General features: G+C 41.0%; 1 protein-coding gene across 1 annotated transcript in view; it reads left to right on the forward strand.

The window, feature by feature from the left end:
- Window positions 1-25,338, forward strand: part of AHRR (aryl hydrocarbon receptor repressor) — a 279,804-nt gene that overhangs the window by 106,076 nt on the left and 148,390 nt on the right. The window contains exon 4 of the mRNA XM_075828497.1: window positions 11,580-11,613. Coding sequence (XP_075684612.1) covers window positions 11,580-11,613 — 34 coding nt within the window. The remainder of the gene's footprint in view (window positions 1-11,579; window positions 11,614-25,338) is intronic.

The following is a 25,338-nucleotide window of genomic DNA, read 5'->3' on the forward strand; positions in this document are numbered from 1 at the left end:
GCCTATGGTCCGCAGCGGAGTTTTCCACAACGTCTGAACTAACTTTCCTAAAAATTTATTGAAACAACTGTAAAAAACGGCCGCTGGAGAATTCCACTGTGGACTGTCCGCAGCGGAATTCCACAGCAATTCCGCCACGTGTGAACATACCCTTACTGTTAACATGGCGATCATGACTGCATGCTTTACATTATCATTGATATTAGTAATGGTTTCCTTGTCTTTCTTTCACAGAGAAAGCAAATTAAATGAGATTGAATGAATCTCCCCAGGTGACTCTGTAGCACTTTGATAGTGCTATATTTGCTAAACCTTATGAAGTCCAAAGACTTTCTCTTCTAATGGAGGTCATAAAATTGAATTTGCTCCTTTCCTTTTCATTTTATCATACATTATACATTCTCAGTCCCAAGATGACTGAGAAAAGATAGAATGCCAAAGTATAAAAAAAAAATCTATCTAATCGGAATAAATGCTTATTTTTATTTTGCCAAATTGAATTGTCCAGCTGTCTGTCTTATGTGATCGTATTTTTTCTATGGCTGTGATCAGTATTATTTTGGATGGTGTTTTTGGCTTCTAGTAGATTTCCTTGATATTTAATGGGTGTCCATTAAACACATATCAGACCTTCTGGCTTATTAACTGTCAGGTCTGGCACAATGTTTCGTTACTAGAGAACACATGCACCTCTTTATATGGTTGGGAGACTTCCAAGAATGTTCTGATTCAAAATTCTTTAAGAATACCTAACCAAATGATGTCAAGACCGTGCTTCAGATGTCTTCTAAAACAATTTTATGACTTCTTGAAGTTTAAACAAGTGGCAAGTTTCCATTATTTGCAAATGTGTTGACAAGGATTGTTATTCCATTTAATTCCTCAGAATAACAAGTGTAGATCACCTGTCATTAGTGAATTTTAGGTCATATTATCTAGCTAAATGACTTGAGTTAAAGCCCATCATTTTTAAGCCTCCACGGTCTGTTGTGCCATGATAGTCTCTCCAAGCCTTTCTCTAGGATGAAGCACTGTACATGGAAATAGTCATCTAGTCTGAGTCTATGAGCTGTACATTATTGCTGTGCAGCAGGAAATTAACAATTTCATGTAATATTTGGATAGAAATGTAATGTCTGGGCAAGGAGCTTTCAGACATTTAGGCCTGATTGACATGTTGTGATCACATTTTGCAAGCACTTTGCAGCTGTTCTAAAAAAAAATATAGTTTCCCAATTACAAGACAATAATAAAGCACCCTCACTATAAAGCTATACAAAGCTGCTCTACCCTAATTGTTTCTCCAGCAGAAGACGCCAAGTTAAAGGTCTGTAGTATTGTAGTAGAAATCCTACAATTATGGATTGAACTTCATTTATTTGCTGTATCTTAGATGCCCGTTGAGTCCATAGCCACAACTTTACATAAGCCAACAAACTGTAAATTATGCCCCATAGCACCAGTGAAAATCCAAAATTGTCACCTTCTTGAAGACTAAACTGGCAGGACAAAAAATATATATATAAAAAAAAAGGGGAAAAATGTGTTCATAGAGGCAGCAGAAACTGACATGATGGCACTTATTAGTAATGCTCCCCAAATGTTAAATGGTAACACTTTAGTTAGCAACAACCAAATTTAATTTCCACAGACAGTTGAGGTAATTGTTTAAAGGAGTTGGGTATTTGGACAACCTATTTTCAAATTGTCGACTCCCCAGGAGCCCAAATATTCAGTTGCTGTCATTGGAGGAACCACAGGGTAAATGCTCATTAGGGTCATACAACCATCTAAAAATTTGGTAAAGACACTATAAATAGCACAAGCCAAACATACATAAGAAAGAAAACGTAACCTCTTCCCGCCCTGGGCCATAAATGTATGACATTTTAAAGGGATAGCCCGAAGGGCTGTCCTGAGACAATACCCGTTAGGGCATATCTAGCAGCTGCCTTTGCATTTTACATGCGAGGCAGGAATAAATTGGAATACATAAAAGTCCCATTGTATGAAAGAAAAAAAATGAAAAATAATCAGTAAAAAACAGACATAGGAAAAGGAGATTAATGCATAACAAAAAACAAAAAGAAAATCATAAATCATAACAATATAATACAATGCAAAAACAAATAAGGCATTCCTTAATTGCTAAAACCCACGGAAAAAAAATGTGAGTAAAAAAAACTGTAATTTAGAGTGTGCGGAAAACAATGTTAAAAAAATGAAACAAAAATGACAGATTAGAATATTTTTTGCATTCCGTTAAAGAAAAATCATATAAATCGAACACTATTTTATAGGTACCAAATAATGCAAATAAAAATATATAAATAAATAAAAATACACCCAGAATACAAAGAACATTCCTCACACAGCAACGTCAGGAAAAAAAAAAGCTATAGCTCTCAGAATGCTTAAACAGTAAATTATGCTTCATCCTGATGGTAGAAATTATCCGCGTCCTTGAGGGGTTAATACATCATTGAATATATGTCTGTATTACAATGGAATCATTCTTACCATGAAACTATTAATAATTGTAAAATGTCATATAATCTGTTTATTGCATCTTTTTTTCTGCTCTCTGCCCCTATAATTCAGCAGGTGTATCTTTGTGTATGCGGCACAACAATAGAGTACTGAAAGCAACAAACGTTAACCCAAACATGTTGAAGAACAAAGAATGAGGGCGCAAGGGTGTGCAGCATTTTATACACCAAATATATGACGAAAAAAGGCAGAAAGTTTTTTGTTTTTTTAAAAAATCCTATTGAATTTTAGTTTATTTTACTAAGCAAGACTGTATACGGTGTGGATATTCATATATCTAACCTATATTGATAACGAGTCAGCACTCTTATCTAGGTGATTATGTTGTTACCTTATTATCTACATCTCCTTTGTCCGTGCCTAGTGTGGGGGTAGGAGAACACCCTGAGAGGATAACCTGTACCTGGTACATTTCAGCCTTGTACCAATTTCACTAAGTAACATTAGCAAGAACAAAATGTCACTGCTTACTTGCATTCATTATTATTATAACGTGGTTTGTTGCTTACTAATAAAATGGAAAATCTTTTTATTTAATAGATAGAATGCATTATCATTTTCCATTGGTTGGATACATGAATATAAATCAGTTGAGCAAACATTTTGACTCCTATTATGAGTACTCATTATTTCATCCATATAAAAGTTTTGTATGGAACCGTAATACAGTGCCTATAGAAGTATATAGGGCCATACTGTGCATCCCTATGATACTGATCTTACACAGTGTTTTCTACAGATTTTGAGAGAAAATAAAATGTGGCATGCTCTATCAGATGCTTTGCTACTAGGGGAGAATATCTACATTGGGCCTCCTTTACTCAAATTTTTTTTTCTTGCTTTTTATGCTAAAGAAAAAATGCCACACTAAAAAAAGTATTTTAAGGGCATGTTCACACTTGGCGGAATTGCTGTGGAATTCCGCTGCGGACAGTCCGCACTGGAAATCCGCAGCAGACAGTCTGTCCATTGGTTTCCACACCTTTTTAGTTATCTTCGTGCAGACGTTGTGGACAACTCCGCTGCGGACCATAGGCTGCGGTGCGGAATTTGTTGTCCGCAGCATACACTGGCTGTTGCGGACTTGATGTGTACTTGTGGCAGAATTTCTCCATTGACTTCAATGGAGTTGCAAAATTACGCAATGAAGTCCGCAGCTGTTATGTGTGTTGCGTTGCGGATTGCTTTTGCGAACAGGATATTTCATCATTCTGGCTGGACCTATGTGCTTCGAGGTCTATAGCCAGACTGAGATGTAATGTTTTAAAAGACAGCAGGATGTACTCTTCACCTGAATCCGCAACGACGAATCCGCAGCATTTTACTGCACGTTTTAGGCAAAGGCGCAAAGGAATCTACAACGCAGATTATGTGGGGCATTGATGCGGACAGTGTCTGCAGAAATACGCCACGTGTGAACATGCCCTAAGTAAAATAATACATGCATTTTTTTCTATGCATTTTTTGCTGATGTTTTTTGTTAATAGTGTGTTTTACCACCTGCGTTTTTTTGGTGCCATTTTTCACATAGCAAATCATTCGGTACGAAGATCATGTGATACAAATATTCCTCTTTTTTAAAAAAAATGACACTAATAATGCCATAAAAATCACACAATGACACTTGCGGTTTTTTTTAGAGAGCAAAAAAATATATATGGAGGTCTATGGGACAAAAAATGCTAAAGTCAGGCTTGATGCAATTTTGGGAAAAAAAGTTAAAATGCAAAAAATGGCACATAAAAAAAACGCCAATTTTGTAGGCCATTTTATATTTCCCCATTTTTTTCCACTAAAAACACGGCATATATTGTAGATTTGCCTCGAATTTGTGGCAAAATAGGCAGCGGAAAAAGTCCACCACATCTGAACGTTCCCTGATCTAAAAGGTGCATTTTGCAAATACATAAACACACTGCAAATGCCTTTAGTTCGGTTTTTTATTCACACCTTTTTAAGTAAATATTACCTAAAAGTTGAGCTTCTCAGAACTTGCTCCATTACCCTTCTTTGGCAAACACCAGTCTGTACAAGTGATAGATTAAATAAAAGGTATATGCACCTTTAGTTACATAAGCTCAAAGCATCAATGACCTTCGAAATGTAACCACAGTTGACTAATCCCCGTTGACATTTGTATAAAACCACATTGCAGCGGTGGCCAGCATTTAGCAGATGTGTAAACCACCCAATACATATCACAGTTCCACTTACATGGCTAATGGAGTATGATCAGAGCCAGATTTAAGCCAGGTTAGGCACTGCTGCCAGTGAGTGTACACTACTTGGACAGGAGCATAATGTGTGGGAAGCAAGTAAGTGCTGTGGAGCAAATGTAGTTGCTGAGGCATGCAAGGAATATGGCTTGGAAATATATTTCATCTTTTTACTTATGAGCATTGCTGCAGATATCTGATTGGTTGCTGAATTTACTTATTTTTGAAAAGTTATCACATTTTAATGTCTTAAAAGATAATCTTCTTTGCCTTCTAACTTTCTTTACGTTTATGTCTATCTTGGTTAATCCCTTCTCACACAGCGGGTCCCCCTGCATGCAGCTCATTGTAGGGAGTCTTGTGCCCTATGGTCTGCTTTTATGGGGGGGGGGGGGGGTGGAGCTGCAGTTTAAATGCTCACACAGAATTGAAAGTCTACCAGAACTGGAGATAGTTTTTTGCCTTAGGCTTCATTCACATCTGCGTCGGGTTTCTGTTCATGGGTTCCGTCAGACCTTTCCGTCAGGGGATCCCATGAACAGAGACCATTGCTTTCCATTTGCATTACTATTGATTTCAATGGTAATGCTTCCAATGCAAATGGTTTCCGTTTTTCTCCATTCCTTAAGGTTGTTTTTTTGGGGCGGAATCAATAGCGCAGTCGACTACGCTATTGATTCCGCCCAAAAAAATGAAAACCTAATGGAAAGAGACAAACGGAAACCATTTGCATTGAAGTCAATGGTAATGTAAACGGAAAGCTATGGATTCCGTTCAAGGGTTCCCCTGATGGATATGTCTGACCAACCCATGAACGGAACCCCGACCCAGATGTGAACAAAACCTGAGATAACTAAACATATTAAGAAAATAATCTTAATTATCTCCACATTTCCAACATAAAGGGAGGAATTTCTTAAAAGATTTAATTGGTTTTAGGCCCCATGCACATGACCGTAAAAACACCCGTAATTACGGCCCGTAGACTTCTGTTGGCCATGTGTACCTTCCTGTTTGCATACCGGAAGGTGCCCGGACCATTGAAAAATATAGAACATGTCCTATTTCAGGCCATAATTACGGCATGGGCAGGCCCATAGGAGTCTATGGGGCTCCCGTAATTACGGGTGGCTATGTGTGTAATTACAGGAGCGTTGCTAGGCGACGTCAGGGGATTTTAATTTTTTAATAAAGAGAAGCAGAGAAAATGGTGTCTGTGCAATCATGTGACAATTTCCAACCCCCTTTTTTTACGGGTCCGTAAATACAGTTGGAATACGGATGACAATGAACCCGTATTTACAGGCACAGGTCTGTAAATACGGGTTAAATATGGGTTAAAAACGTGTGACAAGTATTTACGGGAGGGAAAAATACGGTCGTGTGCATGGGGCCTTGAAAAAAAAAAATTGCAATTTATGGCTCTTTACCGATTTCCACCGACCTCGACCTTTTTTAAAAGAAAGTAGGCAAGGCTTAGCAGAAGGGGCAGGGCCACCCACAGCCTAAAAACTCACTATAATATAAATCAGAAATTTTTGTGAATTCTAGTGAAAATCTACTTCAGCTACGAGCTGGTTTCTGGTGCGACAAATTTATTATGAGGTGTGGCCTATTAATAAGTCAGCCGCAACTTGCTCCTGTGGGCTTCATATTAAGACTGGCGTATAAAACACCAATCTTAGTAAATCTGCCGTAAAGTCTGTTGTTAATAATTAATAACTGTCAGAATGTTTGTATGAGAGAACAGAATGTGAATATATGCTACAACCCTGGTATACAGCTGTCCCCTATGTACCAGAGATGAAAAGAAAGGTATATTTACACTAGACACGATACATGTGGGTAAAGACATTAAGTAAAGGAGTGCTTATAGTTTTTCTGTAATTTTTGCATTATGAAGCCGAAGAACACAGTGCCATCTGGTGATCTTGTATGGCAAACATCAAAGTTACACATCATTTATAACACTTTGATCTATTTTTAAAATATAATAACAGTGTGATCCAGTCTTGCCTTTTTATTTGTGTTTCCAGTGATTTGAACAAAAACTGGTCAGGGTATGTGTCATAAAACAATGTTTCTTAATGTTGTTAAGCCAAGTACCCCCTAGTCCAGGGGTAGGCAACATTTTTTTGTATGGCATGCTGACAAAAAAATAAATAAATCAAAGATGAAGTATATAAAAGTCATATAAGATAAACTGTTACCATGTATGTGACATAAACCAATTAATCAGTTAAAGGGGTTGTCCACTACCAGACAACTGATGACCTATCCACAGGAAAGGTCATCAGTGTATGATCTGTGGAGATCCGACACCCGGACCCCGTCCCAAACATCCGGACGTCCATGCCGGAAACAGATGGCTCCGGTCACAGAATAGCGGCCGTCCTGCAGTACTGCAGCTCTGTTCCTGTTCAAGTGAATAGGACCTGAGCTGCAGTTCTGCAGCACGGCCGCTATGCAATGTATGGTGACAACTGCTTCCGGCTCTCTACTTTGCATACTGTGCGATGACATCCGGTGGCCGCAGGCAGAAGGAACAGCTGATTGGTAAGGGGTCCAGGTGTCGGACCCCCACAGATCTTATACTGATTACCTATCCGGCGGATAGGTCATCAGTTGTCCGGTAGTAGGCAACTTTTTTAATTAAACATTTTGGTGTAACCCTTGTCCCTGACTTTCTTTGCAAACATGATCCATCTGTGAACCACTCATCAGATGGATCATCGTATGTACCATATGAGATTACAAAACACCAGCTAGGGGGCGCTGCACACAGGAGAGAGAGCGACTACTAACACCAGCTTGGTGGGGTGCACATAGGAGAGACTAATTTTCCCTCCGCACCATGCACTGACTGTTGCTGAGAAGAAGCGGAATTTCACGGCGGATTTCAGCCTTTGCAATGCACAAACTGAAATCTGTGGCAAGTCCGCTGTCTTTTCTGCAACGTCTGAATTACCTGTCAAATATGCAAATGTTGGTGCAGATTGGTTGCGTAATTGCCCCAAATCTGCACCAAGATTTGCAGCGGAAAAACACCGCCACGTCTGAACGTGCCCTTCGGGCACACTCAGACGTGGCGGAATTGCTGTTGAATTCCGCTGTGGACAGTACGCAGTGGAATTCTGCAGCAGCCGTTTTTTACATTGGTTGGTATACATTTTTAGGAAACTTAGTTCAGACGTTGCGGAAAATAACTGTGCGGAAATTAGGCTGAAGTGCAGAATTTTCCCTCCGCAGCATACTCATGACGTTGCGGAGAAGAAGCGGAATTTCACTGCAGATTTCAGCATTTGCAATGCAAAAACTGAAATCTGTGGCAAGTCTGCTGTGATATCTGCAACGTCTGAATTACCTGTCAAATATGCAAATGTTGCTGCAGATTCGTTCCGTAATTGCCCCAAATCTGCACCAACATTTGCAGCGGAAAAGTTCTGCCACGTCTGAACGTGCCCTTACAGTAAGTCCTAGCTCTAGATAAATGATAGCAGCTGTATGCCAACTATTATTATTCATTGATTTGCATTTCCCCCAATTTTCCTCTTGCTAGTATTGATGCTGGTGCTATTCTTGGCTTGATTCTATGTAAGGTAAATAAAATAAACTGGTTATTCGGATCAAGTTTAACAAACTGTAATGATGGTGATAAATAAATGAATGTCTATAAATGTACATAATGCATTATTTGAATTCTGCCTTTAAATTTCCTTATTGTACATATCCCCATCAAGTTGACATTTTCATGCTTGGTAATCTCTATTTAAAAGCCAAATAAGATTAAAAGTTGTCCATTGCGTGACTGCTGCCATATGTTACGAGCCTATATTACCTACGGCAAACAAACACGTATAGTATTCTCTACATACTGTAAGTCGAGAACACGGGATACAAGTTCGTTATCTTAATAGTCTAAACATATAGTCTACATTGTTTAAACTTTAAAGCAACGCTAGACAATAAATGTGTGGAGAAGACTATGTTAAAGGGCCCATTTTAATGGTGGTAGCTCATGAGGTATTGTGATGTAAGTCAATGTTTTAAAAGATTCACTTTTGAATATTTAAAATATTTACTGTTTTTAGGATTCAAAAATTTACAGAAAACGCACGCACCCTCAGGGCCATTGATTTTATGCGTGAAGCACCAAGGTGATCATGCATACAAAATAATACAGAATAAAATGCTTGGAGTCTGATTGGTTGCCGTGGTTAACACCACTTTTCTTGATTTATTTCAATAACACTTGGCAATATAAAAAGTATTATTTGTATTGCCAATAGAAAGTAATGCTATTATCATTTTTGAGAATTAAAGTGTAGGATCATCTTTCATAATCGCTCCCTTTATGAATAGGAATGATATGGTCAGTCATAACTAGGTTTTTCTTCACCTGAGGCAAATATTATGTTTGCAGACATAGCCCTGTATCTAAATACCCTGGCAAGGCAGTGGGGATTGTTGGCACAGTACCTTGTCCCCCTTGCCCCCTGCAATCTAGCCCCGGGGCAGATATGGAAATATAGTTCTGTATTAGGAAATTAATCAGTTGGTGAAACTTCATTGAAGCACATTTTCATAGATTTGCTTAGCCCAAAGGGCCAGGTTCACATATACTACAGTTTTGGTGTAGTTTGTCCTTAGTTCATCATAAAGGACATATATGGAGGAAAGAATTATAGAGTAGAAGGAGCTAAGGAGATTAATATATGGTTTTGTTGGGAAATATTCAGTATAACTTGTAATTTATTCATTTAAACCTCTGCTCATTCTGGGCTTAGGAGTCCAGTGGGCGGTCTTACTCTATGATTGATAGCCTTACCAATATGATTGATCGCTGGCAATCTCTGATTATAACCGCCCACTGGACTCCTAAGCCCAGAGAGAAACAGGATTTAGATCTATACCTTTCAAGTTACTGTTTTTTCCAACAAAAAATATAAATCAATCTGCTCAGCTCCTCATGCTCTATAACATGCTGCCTGCAGATAGGACTGCATTTTCAATGTGACGTGTTAGGGTATGTTCACACGGTTTATATTTGGCAGTTTTTCGGGCCGTAAACTAAAAATGTCTGAAAAATCGGAAGCAGAACGCCTCCGAATATCTGCCCAATGGGAAAAACGGAGTTATTTTCCAACGTTTTGAAAAATGGCCGCGTAGAGAAACAGCCCCAAAACGGACATAAAAAACGCAGCGAAACGCGAGTTAATTAAAAAAAACGTCTGAAAATCAGGAGCTCTTTTCCCTTGAAAACAGCTCCGTATTTTCAGACGTTTTTGATTTTGTGTGTGCACATACCCTTACCTTTAAAGAAGCCCGTGAGCTCTCTTGACATGTCTCTTTTAGTAAATACTTGAATTAAATATGAAATCACAGTTCAGGAGCACCATTTTTTTCTTTTTTTAACTCTGCGTTGTGCTGTTTCTCTGTTATTCCTCCTAGAAATCTGTGAATAAATTGACAACTGAGTGTTACCCTTGTCAGTAGGTTGTATTCCTACAGTCTCAATCTGACAGCACTGATTGGATATTGTCAGACAATGTAGGGACACCCCCCCCCCTCCAACTGGTAACACCCTGTTGTCAATTTATTCATACATTTCTAGGAGGAATAACAGAGGAATAGCACAACACAAAGTTCTAAGAAAAGATGCTCCAGCATTTTTATATTATGAGGAATGCACTATTAGGGTATGATCACACGCTCAACAAAAAACGTCTGAAAATACGGATCTTTTTCACAGCGTTTTTTACGGCAGTTTTTGGAGCCGTTTTCAATAGAGTCTATGAAAAACAGCTCCAAAAAACATCCCAAGAAGTGTCCTGCACTTCTTTTGACGAGCCGTCATTTTACACGCCGTATTTTGACAGCGACGCATAAGATAAAGGCTCGTAGGAACAGAACATCGTAATTTCCATTAAAGGCAATGGGCAGATGTTTGTAGGCGTATTAGGGGCATTTTTTCAGGCGTAATTCGAGGCGTAAAATGCCCGAATTACGTCTGAAAACACTGCGTGCGAACTTACCCTTAGGGGAGATACAGACGGACGTTGCGTTTTTGCTCGCGCAAACAACGCAGCGTTTTGCGCACGCAAAAACCATTTGACAGCTGCGTGTGTCATCCGTGTATGATGCGCGGCTGCGTGATTTTCGCTCAGCCGCCATTATAGAGATGAGGCTAGTCGACGCCCGTCACTGTCCAAGGTGCTGAAAGAGCTAACTCTTTCAGCACCCTCGACAGTGAATGCCGAACACAATATCGAAAAACCTGTTGAAAAAAAAGAAAAAGTTCGTACTTACCGAGAACTTCCCGGCCGTTGCCTTTGTGACGCGTCCTTGGTGACGCGCCTCTCGACATCGGGCCCCACCTCCCTGGATGACGCGCCAGTCCATGTGACCACTGCAGCCTGTGCTTGGCCTGTGATTGGCTGGAGCTGTCACTTGGACTGAATTGTCATCCCGGGAGGTCAGACTGGAGGAAGAAGCCGGGAGTTATCGGTAAGTCAGAACTTCGTTTTTTTTTCTACAGGTTCATGTATATTGGGATCGGAAGTCACTGTCCATGGTGCTGAAACAGTTTAACTCTTTCAGCACCATGGACAGTGACTATCTCCTGACGTCGCGTACCGATAATTTTTTTGCCGGGTTCGGCCAAAACGAGTTCGGCCGAACCCGGTGAAGTTCGGTTCGCTTGTCCGGCTTCGCTCATCGCAAAGACACTCCGTTTGGATGTTTGGAAACAGAAAAGCACGTGGTGCTTTTCTGTTTACATTCATCCTTTTGACAGCTGGTGCGCTGTTTCAGTCAGTTCGCACGGAAGTGCTTCCGTGCAACCTGCGTGGTTTTCACGCACCCATTGACTTCAATGGGTACGTGATGCGCGAAATACGCAGAGTTATTGAACCTGTCGCGCTTTTTGCGCAGCAGACAAACGCCGCGCAAAAAGCACGGACTGTCTGTACTGCCCCATAGACTTGTATTGGTCCATGCGTGCCGCGTGAAAACCAAGCGGCCCGCACGGACCGAATACACGCTCGTGTGAATCCCCCCTTACAGATATGCCAGGTAAACTGACAGGTCCTCTTTAAGGATCCACTCCCGGATTTGGGTAACTGCTCCAAACGCCTTTTGTGAACTTGAGAGTATACTATATATGGATTATATATTGGGTTTATAGCACTTGGACATGAACTTCATTTTGGAGAGATCTCAAGCTTGAACAGAAATTTGTCATTTGTAGCAATTGGGAGATTCAGTGATCTGACAGATTTGTGGTTATTTAGGAAATAGTCATGTTTATCAAAATATTATTACGTGTAGAACCACAATTCATTGCACACTGACATTTATAACTACTGATTTTTTTCCTTTTATAGACACACATTTTTTGCTGTAAACACAGAAACTAAAGCTGCCCACATACATAAAATTTTCAGTCTCCCACAAGTGCAGCAAAAAATGCAAGTCAAATATAAACTGTTTGCATTTCTCTGGTGAGCTAATGATTACTAATGCTCTAGTATGGAGTTGTACCCTAAGGGCACGGCCAGACGTGGCAGTGATTTTCCGCTGCAAATGTTGGTGCAGATTTGGGGCAATTACGCAACGAATCTGCAGCAACATTTGCATATTTGACAGGTAATTCAGACGTTGCAGATATCACAGCGGATTTGCCACAGATTTCAGTTTTTGCATTGCAAAGGTTGAAATCTGCAGTTAAATTCCGCTTCTTCTCCGCAACGTCATGTGCATGCTGCGGAGGGAAAATTCTGCACCGCAGCCCAATTTCCGCACAGTTATTTTCTGCAACATCTGAACTAACTTTACTAAAAATATATAGAAAGAAATGAAAAAACCGGCTGCTGCAGATTTCCACTGCATACTATCCGCAGCGGAATTCAACAGCAATTCCGCCACGTGTGAATGTGCCCTTAGGCCTCATGCACACGATCGTATATTTGCGGCCGCAATTTATACACATTTTTGTGGATGAATTGAGGACCCATTCTTTTCTATGGCTCCATGCACACGAGAGTGATTTACACGGATCGGTGCGGGGTCCGCAAATCCGGACCGCAGAAACTCAGGACTGGTGAATTATTTTGGATCCGTGAGTCCGGATGGCACACAGATGCACAACAAGGGTTTTCTTTGCAGTACAACGTACTGCAACAGACCCGTGGTTTTGCGGACCGCACAATACATACGGTCGTGTGCATGAGGTCATAGATTTCTACTTGGCCCTACCGTACTGATTTCATATAGAGCCATACAGAGGTTTTTTTAAAAAAAAAATGGTGCCATGCTTTATGAAAAAATACATATTACACAGGCACACTCCCCATTAAAGGCATTGTTTCTGGGGGAGTATGTAACCACATGGATCACCATAGAGCGACACATGGAGTGCCAATGCCTGCGCAAAACATCTAAATTAGTCTTAGATTTCAGGTTTTCTGGACTTGTTAGGCCTTGTTCACACAGTGGAAAAATTTGATGTGTATTCTGCCGATGTTCCGTGGCAGAAATCTGAGGCTGCCCCTCCGATTTCTGCCACGATTTGGCAGTTTACAGCCATGTTTTCCGCACGCAGATTATCCCCATTCAATGGGGATAATCTGCTTGTGGCTTCTGATGCTGTTTTCGCGGAAGAATACACAGAGGAAACCGAGTTAAGACATGTCACTTCATTTTTTTTAGTGAGGTGGTTTGCTATTCCGCCTGCTGAATACTCCACCCTGTATGAACAACCAGGGTGGTTTCCAATTGACATAAAAAAGAGCCTTGTTACCGATGAAATTCATGCCGATTCCAGCAGGGAAAACGAGTGGGAATTAGCATGAAAATTCTGTCACGTGAACAAGGAATAAATACAGTAAATTGTTACAGGGCTCCTATTGATTACATTTTACATGTGATTTATATGTAATAATTGTTATAAAATTATACTATAAATAACACCAAGAATGAATAACGTGGCCCTGTGAGAACATAGGGGCAGATTTAGGGTATGTTCACACGACAGCGTCCGTAATGGCTGAAATTACAGGGATGTTTTCAGGAGAAAACATCCCCGTAATTTCAGCCGTAACGGCATGTGCAGGCGTTTGAACGCCGCGTCCATTACGGACATAATTGGCGCTGCTTTTTATTGGAGTCAATGAATAACGGCTCCAATTACGCCCCAAGAAGTGACAGGTCACTTCTTTGACGCGGGCGTCTATTTACGCGCCGTCATTTGACAGCGGCGCGTAAATATACGCCTCGTGTGAACAGACAAACGTCAGCCCATTGATGTTTGTCAACGCTTTCAAGCCGCATTTTTCGGACGTAATTCGGGGAAAAAACGCCCGAATTACGTCCGTAATTAGTGTGTGTGAACATACCCTAATTGAGACTAATTTTTAATACTTTTCATATAATTTACTAAATTAATTAAGAGTAATAATGAGCAGGCATAGATTTGTGCTATAGTTTACTACAATTTCTGGTGAGAATTATATTAAATGTGTCGTACCGACAGCCTGTCCCACCTTACCCCACTCCCTTTTTTGCTAAGTATCCCATTCTAGGGTAGGAACACACACAACGTATTCAGTGCGGATACACTGCGTTAAGCTGCGCAGCGTATCCGCCCTGAACACCGCAGGGAATGCCGTCCGGAAAATGGCACCACATTGTGATGTGTTTTTATGGCGAATTTCCGCTGCGAAGCGGCGACAGAAAAAAACTTACCCCCTCCCACTTCCCGGCGTGTAGTCCGGCCTCCTGGGATGACATTGCAGGCCATGTGATGCTACAGCCTTTGATTGGTTGCAGTGGTCACATGGCCTGCAACGTCATCCAGGGAGGCCAGACTGGAAAAGAAGCAGGGAACTCTGGGTAAGTATAACTTTTTTTTTTTTTTCTTACTTGTGATTTTTGCTGCGCTTTGCTGTGATTCCGCCGCAAATATCACAACACACACTGCTTTGTTGCGGGTTTAAGCAGCCCATTGAATTCAATGGGTAAGCCCGCAACAGAAGAGTTGCATATCCGCAAAATTAAGGGTATGTTCACACGAGGGCGTCCGTAACGGCTGAAATTACGGGGATGCTTCAGCCTGAAAACATCCCCGTAATTTCAGCCGTAACGGCAGGTGCAAGCACTTGAACGCTGCGTCAATTACGGGCGTAATTGGCGCTGCTATTCATTGGAGTCAATGAATAACGGCTCCAATTACGGCCAAAGAAGTGACAGGTCACTTCTTTGACGCGGGCGTCTATTTACGCGCCGTCATTTGACAGCGGCGCGTAAATTACGCCTCGTGTGAACAGACAAACGTCTGCCCATTGCTTTCAATGGGCAGATGTTTGTCAGCGCTATTGAGGCGCTATTTTCGGACGTAATTCGGGGCAAAAACGACATGCTGCGGTTGAAGTAACCGCACCGCAGGTCAATTTATGTGCGTTTTTTCTGTGGAAATTTACCACAGTGTGGGGACGAGATTTGTTGAACTCTCACCCACACTGCTGCTACTGTAATACGCTGCAGATTTTTCGCAATTAATCAGTTGCGGAAAATCTGCAGTGTTTACACTGTGTGTGTTCCTACCCTTAGTGCAAATATGGTATGTGCCAAAATGTAATAATTTTAGTAAGTTTCCCCTAATGTCTAGGATTTTACCACTACCCTTTACGTCAAAGTGCAATGAAAACAAGCGGAAAACTTACGCTTAACATTTTCTTAAGCGTTGAATTAGTCTGTCTTCAGGGTTATTGGCTCTAAAACTTTCTGCTACTGTGCATACTTGGCAACATACATATCATATGACTATTTTTTTTTTTTGCCATACCCCTGTTAAATTTAGTTTACTTCCAGGACAATTTAAATTTAGTTACTAAGCAATCTGAATTGCATGACTTTAACCCATTATAAAATATTCCACTGTTTTCTTCATACATCGAGCCTCAACTTGTGACAATCAAATGTGTAATAAATAGAAGCAGCACCACCCAAACTTCCTTAAATATAAACTAGAAATGGACTCACATCTCGAAAAAGTAACGATGTAAAGAACCAGTGTAGCACGGAATATTTATTTATTAAAGAGGTTTTCTCATTAGATAAAGTGATGGCATATCTCTAAGATATACCATTACTTCATGACCAGTGGTGGTCTGACTACTGGGACCCCCACTATTCATAAAGAGGTGGCATTATGCCAAACCCTTTAACCCATTCAATGATTTGGTTACATACGGCCTTTATTGATTTCCGATAGAATTCTGTTTGTGAACCTTGATCTCAAGAAGCATGACTGTTGGGGAAGGGGGAAGTGTCTCTTTGCATAGTGTTGTTGGATTTACCTATTTAGCCTGTCTCTAAGGATAGCGTTGGCCATAGATGTAAAAATGTGGCCATGGTACGACAAGCATTCCAATATTTTGTAAAGAATTTGTTTGAAATATTGTGCATTTACTCAACCGTAGCATTTACCACCAATGACCAAGGACAATTTTGAAGCATGAACGATAAGTGCGCCGACTAATGGAGCACATTTCTATCGTTCAGTACCATAGACAAAGTGATTATTGTTAACCACCATAAGTAAACAGTGCTGCCTCAGTCCACAGTAAGGGTATGTTCACACGGCCTATTTACGGACGTAATTCGGGCGTTTTTGCCCCGAATTACGTCCGAAAATAGCGCCTCAATAGCGCTGACAAACATCTGCCCATTGAAAGCAATGGGCAGACGTTTGTCTGTTCACACGAGGCGTATATTTACGCGCCGCTGTCAAATGACGGCGCGTAAATAGACGCCCGCGTCAAAGAAGTGACCTGTCACTTCTTTGGCCGTAATTGGAGCCGTTATTCATTGACTCCAATGAATAGCAGCGCTAATTACGGCCGTAATGGACGCGGCGTTCAAGCGCCTGCACATGCCGGTACGGCTGAAATTACGGGGATGTTTTCAGGCTGAAACATCCCCGTAATTTCAGCCGTAACGGACGCCCTCGTGTGAACATACCCTAACAATACTGAGGTATTTAGAAATTACAGCAGGTCTATCATTTCAGCTATGTTAATATATTCTTGGCAAACCCCTTATTGTAATTATTATGTGTTTTGACATGTATATTGCAGCATTAATTTAAGAAATGCTGGGTTTACGCTGGGCATTATATGTCGCTTTTACTAATATAATTAGGGTATGTTCACATGCAGTGACCAAAAACGTCTGAAAATACGGAGCTGTTTTCAGGCGAAAACAGCTCCTGATTTTCAGACGTTTTTATAGCGTATTTTACGGCCGTTATTGGAGCTGTTTTTCAATGGAGTCAATGAAAAAAGCTCCAAAAACGTCCCAAGAAGTGTCCTGCACTTCTTTTTCGTGGGCGTCTTTTTACATGCCGTATTTTGACAGCGACGCGTAAAATTACACCTCGTGGGAGCAGAACACGTAAAACCCATTGAAAGCAATGGGCAGATGTTTGTAGGCATAATGGTGCCATTTTTTCAGGCGTAATTTGAGGCGTAAAACACCCCGAATTATGTCTGAAAACACTGCGTGTGACCATACCATTAATCTCTCATCAACTATTTTTTATGTCCAGAGGCTAAAAACTTCTACAAACCTGTTACTGCAAGTTTTCTACAATTACATTTAATCTATATTATAAGGATACTTTCACACACAGCGTAATTACTGCATTTTACATCCATTTTTTTTTTTTTTTTAAAAGTCCTCCACCTGCTGCAGAAGATGTCCATGGAGAAATTCACCTGCGGTGCAGATTTTTTCTGCGGAATAGTTACATATTAGTTGCGGACTTTCTCCTATGTGTTCAATAGGGAAATGTATAGATTTTTGCTGTGGAACAGCTGTGAATTTTCAGCAAAAATCACAAGTATACTTTAATTAAAAAAATGTCCATACTCCCCTCCTCTGGCGTTACCATAGTGACACTTCACTCCTCCTCCATTTGGTCTCAGTACCTCCGGCTTTCTGAAATTATGTTTCATCCCATGTGACCACTGTAGCCAATCACAGGCTGCAATGGTCGCATAGGAGAAAAATTCATCCCCGGAGACGCCTGTACTGAGACCAGCCCTGGAAGGAGTGACGTGTCACTATGAGAGACCAGGGGCAAATCAGTATGGACTTTTTTTTAAATCTCCTCATCTGTTGTCCACAGCGGCAATTTCAGCATAAAGTTTGCACTAAATCAAACACGATATGAGGACTTTTGGACAGAATTTCCTGTGGTATCTGGAACAGATTTGCTGCAAAGTTTTCCGCAGCAAATCCAACCTGTGTGAGCATACCCTAATGCTATTGAACAATGTACAATGTATCAGTGGATGGTCGAGTGGATACAATTGTAGTAAACTTTCATTATTAGGACTGTATGGGTTTTCAGGCTTTGGATATAAACAGTAATGTTCCTATTCACTTATAGAATGCAGATAGAAGAAAACTGCCTCTCCTGTGCGACTTTTTAGGCATTTGCGACTTTTCTACGGCAGAAAACTGGCATAGAAAGATTCATAAATTCCCCCTATGAGTCTATTTTTTTTATCCATTTCCAGTTTTGGCGACAAAAACTGCATTCAATAACCGCATCCAAATACAAAGTGTTAGGGCGTGTTCACATCAGCATTGCCCTTCCATTTCCGGTATTTTTGGCTGGATTTATGATGGTGGCCACTAACAGAGTCTCCAACGCTAATGTGAACAAGCACTAAGGCTACATGCACACGTTGCATAATTTGATGCAGAAAATTTGCATCAAAACCGCAGGTAAACGCAGGTTTTCACCGCAGACTGCTTGAGGTCTCATTTACTTTGCTGGTTTTGTGTTATGCTGCGGATTGTCCCAATGAAAATACGCGCGGCAAATCCGCGGTACACATCATGTGCATTTGGCCTAAGGCCACTTTCCCACGGCAGTATTTTTCTTCAGTATTTAACCCCTTAACGACCGCCCACCGTCTTTTGACGGCAGGTGGTGCAAGTGCTTTGTCTACAGCAAAGTATTTTGTATGAATAAATGTCTCACAGGAGCAAGTAAGTGGTTAGGTACTGATCAGCACATGTGTACAAAGTACCCCCAAACTATTAGATCAAGGAGTAGCAGGACTCTACTATATCGTACGAAAAAATTGGAGAACCACGAGTCGCAAGGCTACATATAATGTAAAAAAGTAAAATTTTATTGCATATAAATACATCAACATATAACATATAACATGTATAATGATAAAAACACAACGAGGTATCTAAAAGAAGACAGGTAGTATCTGGATCACGTAGCAAAGGTGGTCAAATCGCAGGAATGATGTACATATTGCACCTTATCAAAAATAACGGGATATATATTCCACCTATACACGGGGACATGTATGTGGTAGACACTAGGAAATTGGTAGAGGAGACCTCCAATTTTAATTTTTCTTAGATGTTAAATTTAATTATCCCTCCATGCTCAGGTGTACACCACCTACTGAATCATAGAAATTATAGGTATGGGGAGAGAAGGAAAAGAGAGAGCATGGTGGATAATAAGTGGTAATGTAATTTATAACATGCAAAACGACCATAAACAGTCTATTACAGTAAGGCTGCCAATAATACTCATGTTAATTGTATTAGTCATCAGTCATACCGAGATTTCCACTAGGACGTGAGTATACATTACCACTTATTACTTAGTGTTCATCACTTTTTCACTTTTAATGGAATCGTTTCATTTACATGTTATTTCCTCACAACTTTGCATTGTATTTACTATATTCTATCTATAATTGATGGTTTCTGTGTCGATACATGCAATCTTATTTGGGTATTGTTCCCAGCACTTATCTTCACATACAGTATAAGGGGCATATACTGTTTATATTCCTACAGTGATATAGCATTAGACATTAGCAGAGAGAGAGATATACATATCTACTATGTACTCACGATACTCTGGGGGAGCGCGTGCTGTAGGGTTCGTCGGGTCTGTCCCTCGTTCTCCTCTCGTCTATACGCCGTCTATGCGCTGGCGTTGTCTCCATGGAGACATGTCTCCGGAGACACGCGTGCGCATTAGCGGTGTGACGACAGGCGACTGAGGCAACATGACCTTTGACATTACCCTGCGCATGCGCCGTTGACCAATGAGGAGCGAGTTCACACGGAACGTTCGAGTCAGTATAATGAGGGACAATATATAAGGTGCACAGGATATAGTTGAGATTATACCCCCTGAGGAAGCTAGAACAGCGAAACGCGCGTTGGGGTGCTATTATCATTTTTTGTTACGTGGATCACGTGGATCGCAGGTGCAACATTGCATATATGGGTAAGTCTTGATCCATGGGCTCCCTCTGGTATTTGCCGGACGGGCCCTTTTGCTCACTATTGGATACATATACGGTATATTCCCCTTGTGATATACGATATAGGGGGTCCCCCCCCCCCTTTTTTGGGAATACCCCTTTATAAGTTACTAAGGGGGACGCTCATTATATGTGGGGATATGTTTAGTGCTATTGCTGTATCATGCTAGTTAGTAGACTTTATGTAACTTACACCTTTGCAATGTACGTATTGACTGCATGGTTTTCCATTCATTACTAGTGTCTACCACATACATGTCCCCGTGTATAGGTGGAATATATATCCCGTTATTTTTGATAAGGTGCAATATGTACATCATTCCTGCGATTTGACCACCTTTGCTACGTGATCCAGATACTACCTGTCTTCTTTTAGATACCTCGTTGTGTTTTTATCATTATACATGTTATATGTTGATGTATTTATATGCAATAAAATTGTACTTTTTTACATTATATGTAGCCTTGCGACTCGTGGTTCTCCAATTTTTTCGAGCAAAGTATTTTGGTGTCACTGTAGAAGAGGCTGATGAGCGCTCCTGCAAACGCTCATCTTCATATCAAGAGCTGTAACTAACAGCTCCTGAACTTAGAGCAGTCTGCTGAACACAGCTGGGATTGGAAAACATTCCGATCCCAGTCAGTGACCGCGGCATGATCAAAGGGAGCTCCCCTCTTTGATCGCGTCACTGGAAACATGGCCATTCGATCAAAGACCGGGGAATCCCTCTGCAGTCAGCTCTGGGGACCTAGAAAGGACCCCAGGGCTGTATGCTCAGTGTGTCTGCTGTTAGGGCATAGGCCCTAACAGAAGCCTGTGCCATAGTAACACAGTGTAATATATCAGGGTATGTTCACACAGGCTATTTTCGGAAGTTTTTTGGGCCGTAAACGGCTGAAAAATCGGAAGCAGAACACCTCCAAACATTTGCCCATTGATTGCAATGGGAAAAATGGCATTCTGTTCCGACGGGCTGTTTTTTTACCTGCCCGTTTTTATAAACGGCCGCGTTAAAAAAACGGCCGCGAAAAAGAAGTGCATGTCACTTCTAGAGACGTTTTTGGAGCAGTTTTTCATTGACCCTATAGAATAACAGCTCCAAAAACGTCCGTAAAAAACGCAGCAAAATACGCGAGTATGATTAAAAAAACAGCTGAAAATCAGGGGCTGTTTTCCCTTGAAAACAGCTCCGTATTTTCAGACATTTTTGAGTTTGCGTGTGAACATACCCTAAGCATACCGGAAAATGCTAATACATTATAAGTAAAAAATAGCGTTATAAAGTTATCCCTTCATGGGATTAAAAAAATTTTTTTTTAACAAAAACAAATAAATAAAAGAATGTAACAAAAAAGTCATTATTTTGAATAAAATATATTTTATTGCCCAAACATTACATAAAAATACAAAAACCCTACACATATTAGGTATTAACACGACCGTTATAACCTAAAGAATTCATTTAATAGGTTATTTAGTGTGAAACGTGAACAGGATAAAACATAAACAAAACAAAGACAATGCAGAGAATCACTTTTTTCTATAGTCTTACCATAATAAGAAATGATATAACTTAGGCCTTATTTACACGAACGTGTTATACGTCCGTGCTACGCGGCACGTGATTTTGACGCGCGTCGCACGAACCTATGTTAATGAATGGGGCCGTTCAGACAGTCAGTGAATTTCACGTATGTGCGCGGCGTGAAACTCATGACATGTATATTTGCCCGTGTTTCGCGCTGCACGCACCCATTGAAGTCAATGGGTGCGTGCAAATCGTGCTCGGCACACGGAAACACTTCTGGGTGCCGCGCGTGATTCGCGCAACAGTAGTAAAATAAATGAATGAAAACAGAAAAGCACCACTTGCTTTTCTGTTTGTAAACATAAAACCAGAGTGTCATCATGCCGGCTGCGTGAAAAGCACGCAGCCACGCACCATATGCTGATGACACAAGGACCTTTTGCGCGCGCAAAACGCAGCGTTTTTTGGACACGCAAAATGGACACCTCCGTGTGGATAAGGCCTTACACAGTGAATTTCTTTTATTCCTAAACCACGCAAAAACAAAATACAATTTCTCCAGCATAAAACAAGGCCTTATACAGCCACGTCAATGAAAAAATTAAAAAGTTATGACTGCTAAAAAAGCAGAGAGGCAAAAATGGTAAAATGTAGCTGGTCATTAAGGGGATAAAAGCCAAAATACAGGAGTGAAACATACACAAAGAAAAGTATAATGGACATTTTTTTACCCCTTTTCTGCATTTTGGACCCACTCCTGATTTTGGATGCAAAATACTGCAGTGTGAAAGAGGCCTAAATCCACACGGGATGGAAATGCTGTGGATCTTCCGTTTAGATTTGCAGATGGAAAATCTGCAGCGAAATACAGTAGCAGGAAAATATCCACATGCTGCAAAAAATTTAGCACGGAAAGCCTTTCTGGATGCAGACTGCATGTAGTTACACTACACAGTGGTAGGCCGGATTCACACGAGCGTGTTCAGTCCGTGATATATGGTCCGCAGGTCGGCTGCATTTCCTGGACTGAGCACACTGCAGGGAGCCGGGCTCCTAGTATCTATGACGCTAGGAGTCGCTGCCTCGCTGCGGGAAAGCTGTCCACATGTGTGGGGTTAATGGGTGTGGTCCCGGATAAATCAAATCTGCAGCAGCCGTTTTTTAAATTTGTTTCTATACATTTTTAGGAAACTTAGTTCAGACGTTGCGGAAAATACTGTGCGGCAATTAGGCTGCGGTGCAGCATTTCCCCTTCACAGCATGCACATTATGTTGCGGAGAAGCAGCGGAATTTCACTGCGGATTTCAGGCTTTGCAATGCAAAAACTGAAATCTGTGGCAAATTCGCTGTGATATCTGCAATGTCTGATGAATTACCTGTCAAATATGCAAATGTTGCTGCAGATTTAGTGCGTAATTGCCCAGAATCTGCACCAACATTTGCAGCGGAAAAATTCTGCCACATCTGAACGTGGCCTAAGGATACCTGAACGCTCTGCGTAATGGTGCGGCAGAGAGCTACATCATTCCTGCAGCATGGAAAGCGTGGCAAAAAAACGCAGCTTTTTTACTGAGTAGGTTCCAGGAAAATATATTATTAGCACAGTCTCTATGAATAACCATATCACAGTACCACATGTAAGAAGAGGTTTGTAAGGGCATGACCACACGTAGCGGAATTGCTGCATATTTGCGTAAAAATTCCGAGCAGAAATTGACCTGTGGTGGGTATTTTTCGGGCCGCAGCATGTCAATTCCTGCTTGAGAAAGTGGACTGAATTGCCGCGTTTTTCAGAGATGTCACCATCTCCTACCATTGTGAAAATCGCTGCAAAATACGCACCATTTTCTGCAGTGAAAAACGCAGGAAATTGTGCATTTTTGCTGCAGTGGAAAATCTGCTACTTTCAACGCAATTGCTGCAGAAATTTTCTGCAGCAATTCTGTTACGTGTGGACAAGCTCTAACAACTCCATACGACTTTGAAGCCACACTACCTTTTTTTACGTTCTGAAGTAACGAAAAAATGGTGCGGGGCTTAATAAATATGGCATTCGGCCTCAGCGCCATTCTTTTCAATGCAATTGTGTCAGAAAACCACCACAGTTGTATTGATAAACGTGCCTTGTGTGTTTTAACTTGATTGTTTACATTTATTTTTATTGCTGGCTTGGTCTTTATTCTGTAAAAATTGCAATTTTCAAAAATTATATAAAAATAGACATTGCTGCCATTCCACTGCTGTTTTTACCACAACTCTACCGTAAAACTGAGACCCCCATCCTCACGAGCAGTGATACAGCTTCTGTGAGAGACACAGTCAGTAGTGGAGGAAAGATGTGCATGAGGCAAGCTGCGAGCAGCTGAGGAAATACTACTAGAAAGCGCTGCAGACACTGAAGGCCGGAATCTGGGCAAACCGGTTCTTTTTCATTGTCTATAACTCTACAGCATGCAGGACTTTTTTGTTCTGCCTAGTTTCATTTATCCGGGACCACACCCATTAACCCCTTCACTTCTTAGTCCTGCTTTTTTTTTTTCATTGCTTTTGATTTTAGTTTTTTGAACCGAGATGCTTAAAAAAAAGCAAGTTCCGGAGAGCTGATACAATATATAATGAGGAATTAGATTCCATTACACGCGGGCTTAACCTTCACCAAGTGCATTCAGCGCTTGCCAGGAGTCATCAATATTTAACAGCTGTTGTTATTATGAAATTCCTCGCCGGGTAATGTGGCTTCATTGCTTGCACGCAATGGTTTGAACCAGTGCCAGAGCTCTGTCAGGCAGAAGACGAGATTGACAGAGGGCTGGGTTTGCGTGACAGCAAGGGTTTGGTCAGCCAGCGGTCTGTTCTCCCTCTGGTGTTTCTCTCTAAATGGGATTCCACTGTTAGGAAAGAAGGCAGTGTGTGAAAAAAAAAAGAAAGAAAAAAAAAAAAGTAGAGGCTAGATTATAGCAGTGCTGGGATGGCTGTGTGCCAGTTCCCGCCCACATGTAGAGAAGATAGCTGTGCTCACATCACGCGAACATGGCAGGGAGGAGGGGGAGAGGGGGAAGATGCACTGTACATCGCCTGGAGCAGAAGTGTTGATGTGAATGAGATGGTAACCCTCTGTGATGCCCTGTTATGTATGGAAAACACATTAACCGTCCACTCCAAGGAAGGAAATGTGATCCTTTACTTAACCCTCTCGCTGCCAGCAGAGGTTCTGTGGCTAACAAGAACAAAAGACATCAGTGCACAAGAATTTAGTCATTTTATAATTTAAGCATGTGGACAGATTAACTCCTTCATTGAAGCAGCCTGTAAAGCGCTGACTGTATCATGTACGTTATTTTTATTTTTTTAAGCCAACCGAAAAGGCGCAATAGTAGAGAACATTGCTGTTGGTAAATTCTTCTTTCATGTTCCTTCATTATTGCTATAATTGCCTTGTAAACAGCTACCACAGAGAAGACCCCCTTATGTGGGAACGCAAAGTTTTAAGCTGCTCGTATTTATTCGATTTTTGTTGGCAGATAAGGGCAATATCAGCAGGATCCATTAAGTCTAGACAAACATCTATGGTGACTACTATGGGCATAAATATTGAGTGGACAGGTTGTATTTTAGGCTCCGTTCACATCTGTGCTCACTTTTCCATCTTTTCTGTTCAGTCGTAG

The sequence above is a fragment of the Rhinoderma darwinii genome, chromosome 5 (assembly GCF_050947455.1).
Source record: "Rhinoderma darwinii isolate aRhiDar2 chromosome 5, aRhiDar2.hap1, whole genome shotgun sequence".
NCBI classification, from domain to species: Eukaryota; Metazoa; Chordata; class Amphibia; order Anura; family Rhinodermatidae; genus Rhinoderma; species Rhinoderma darwinii.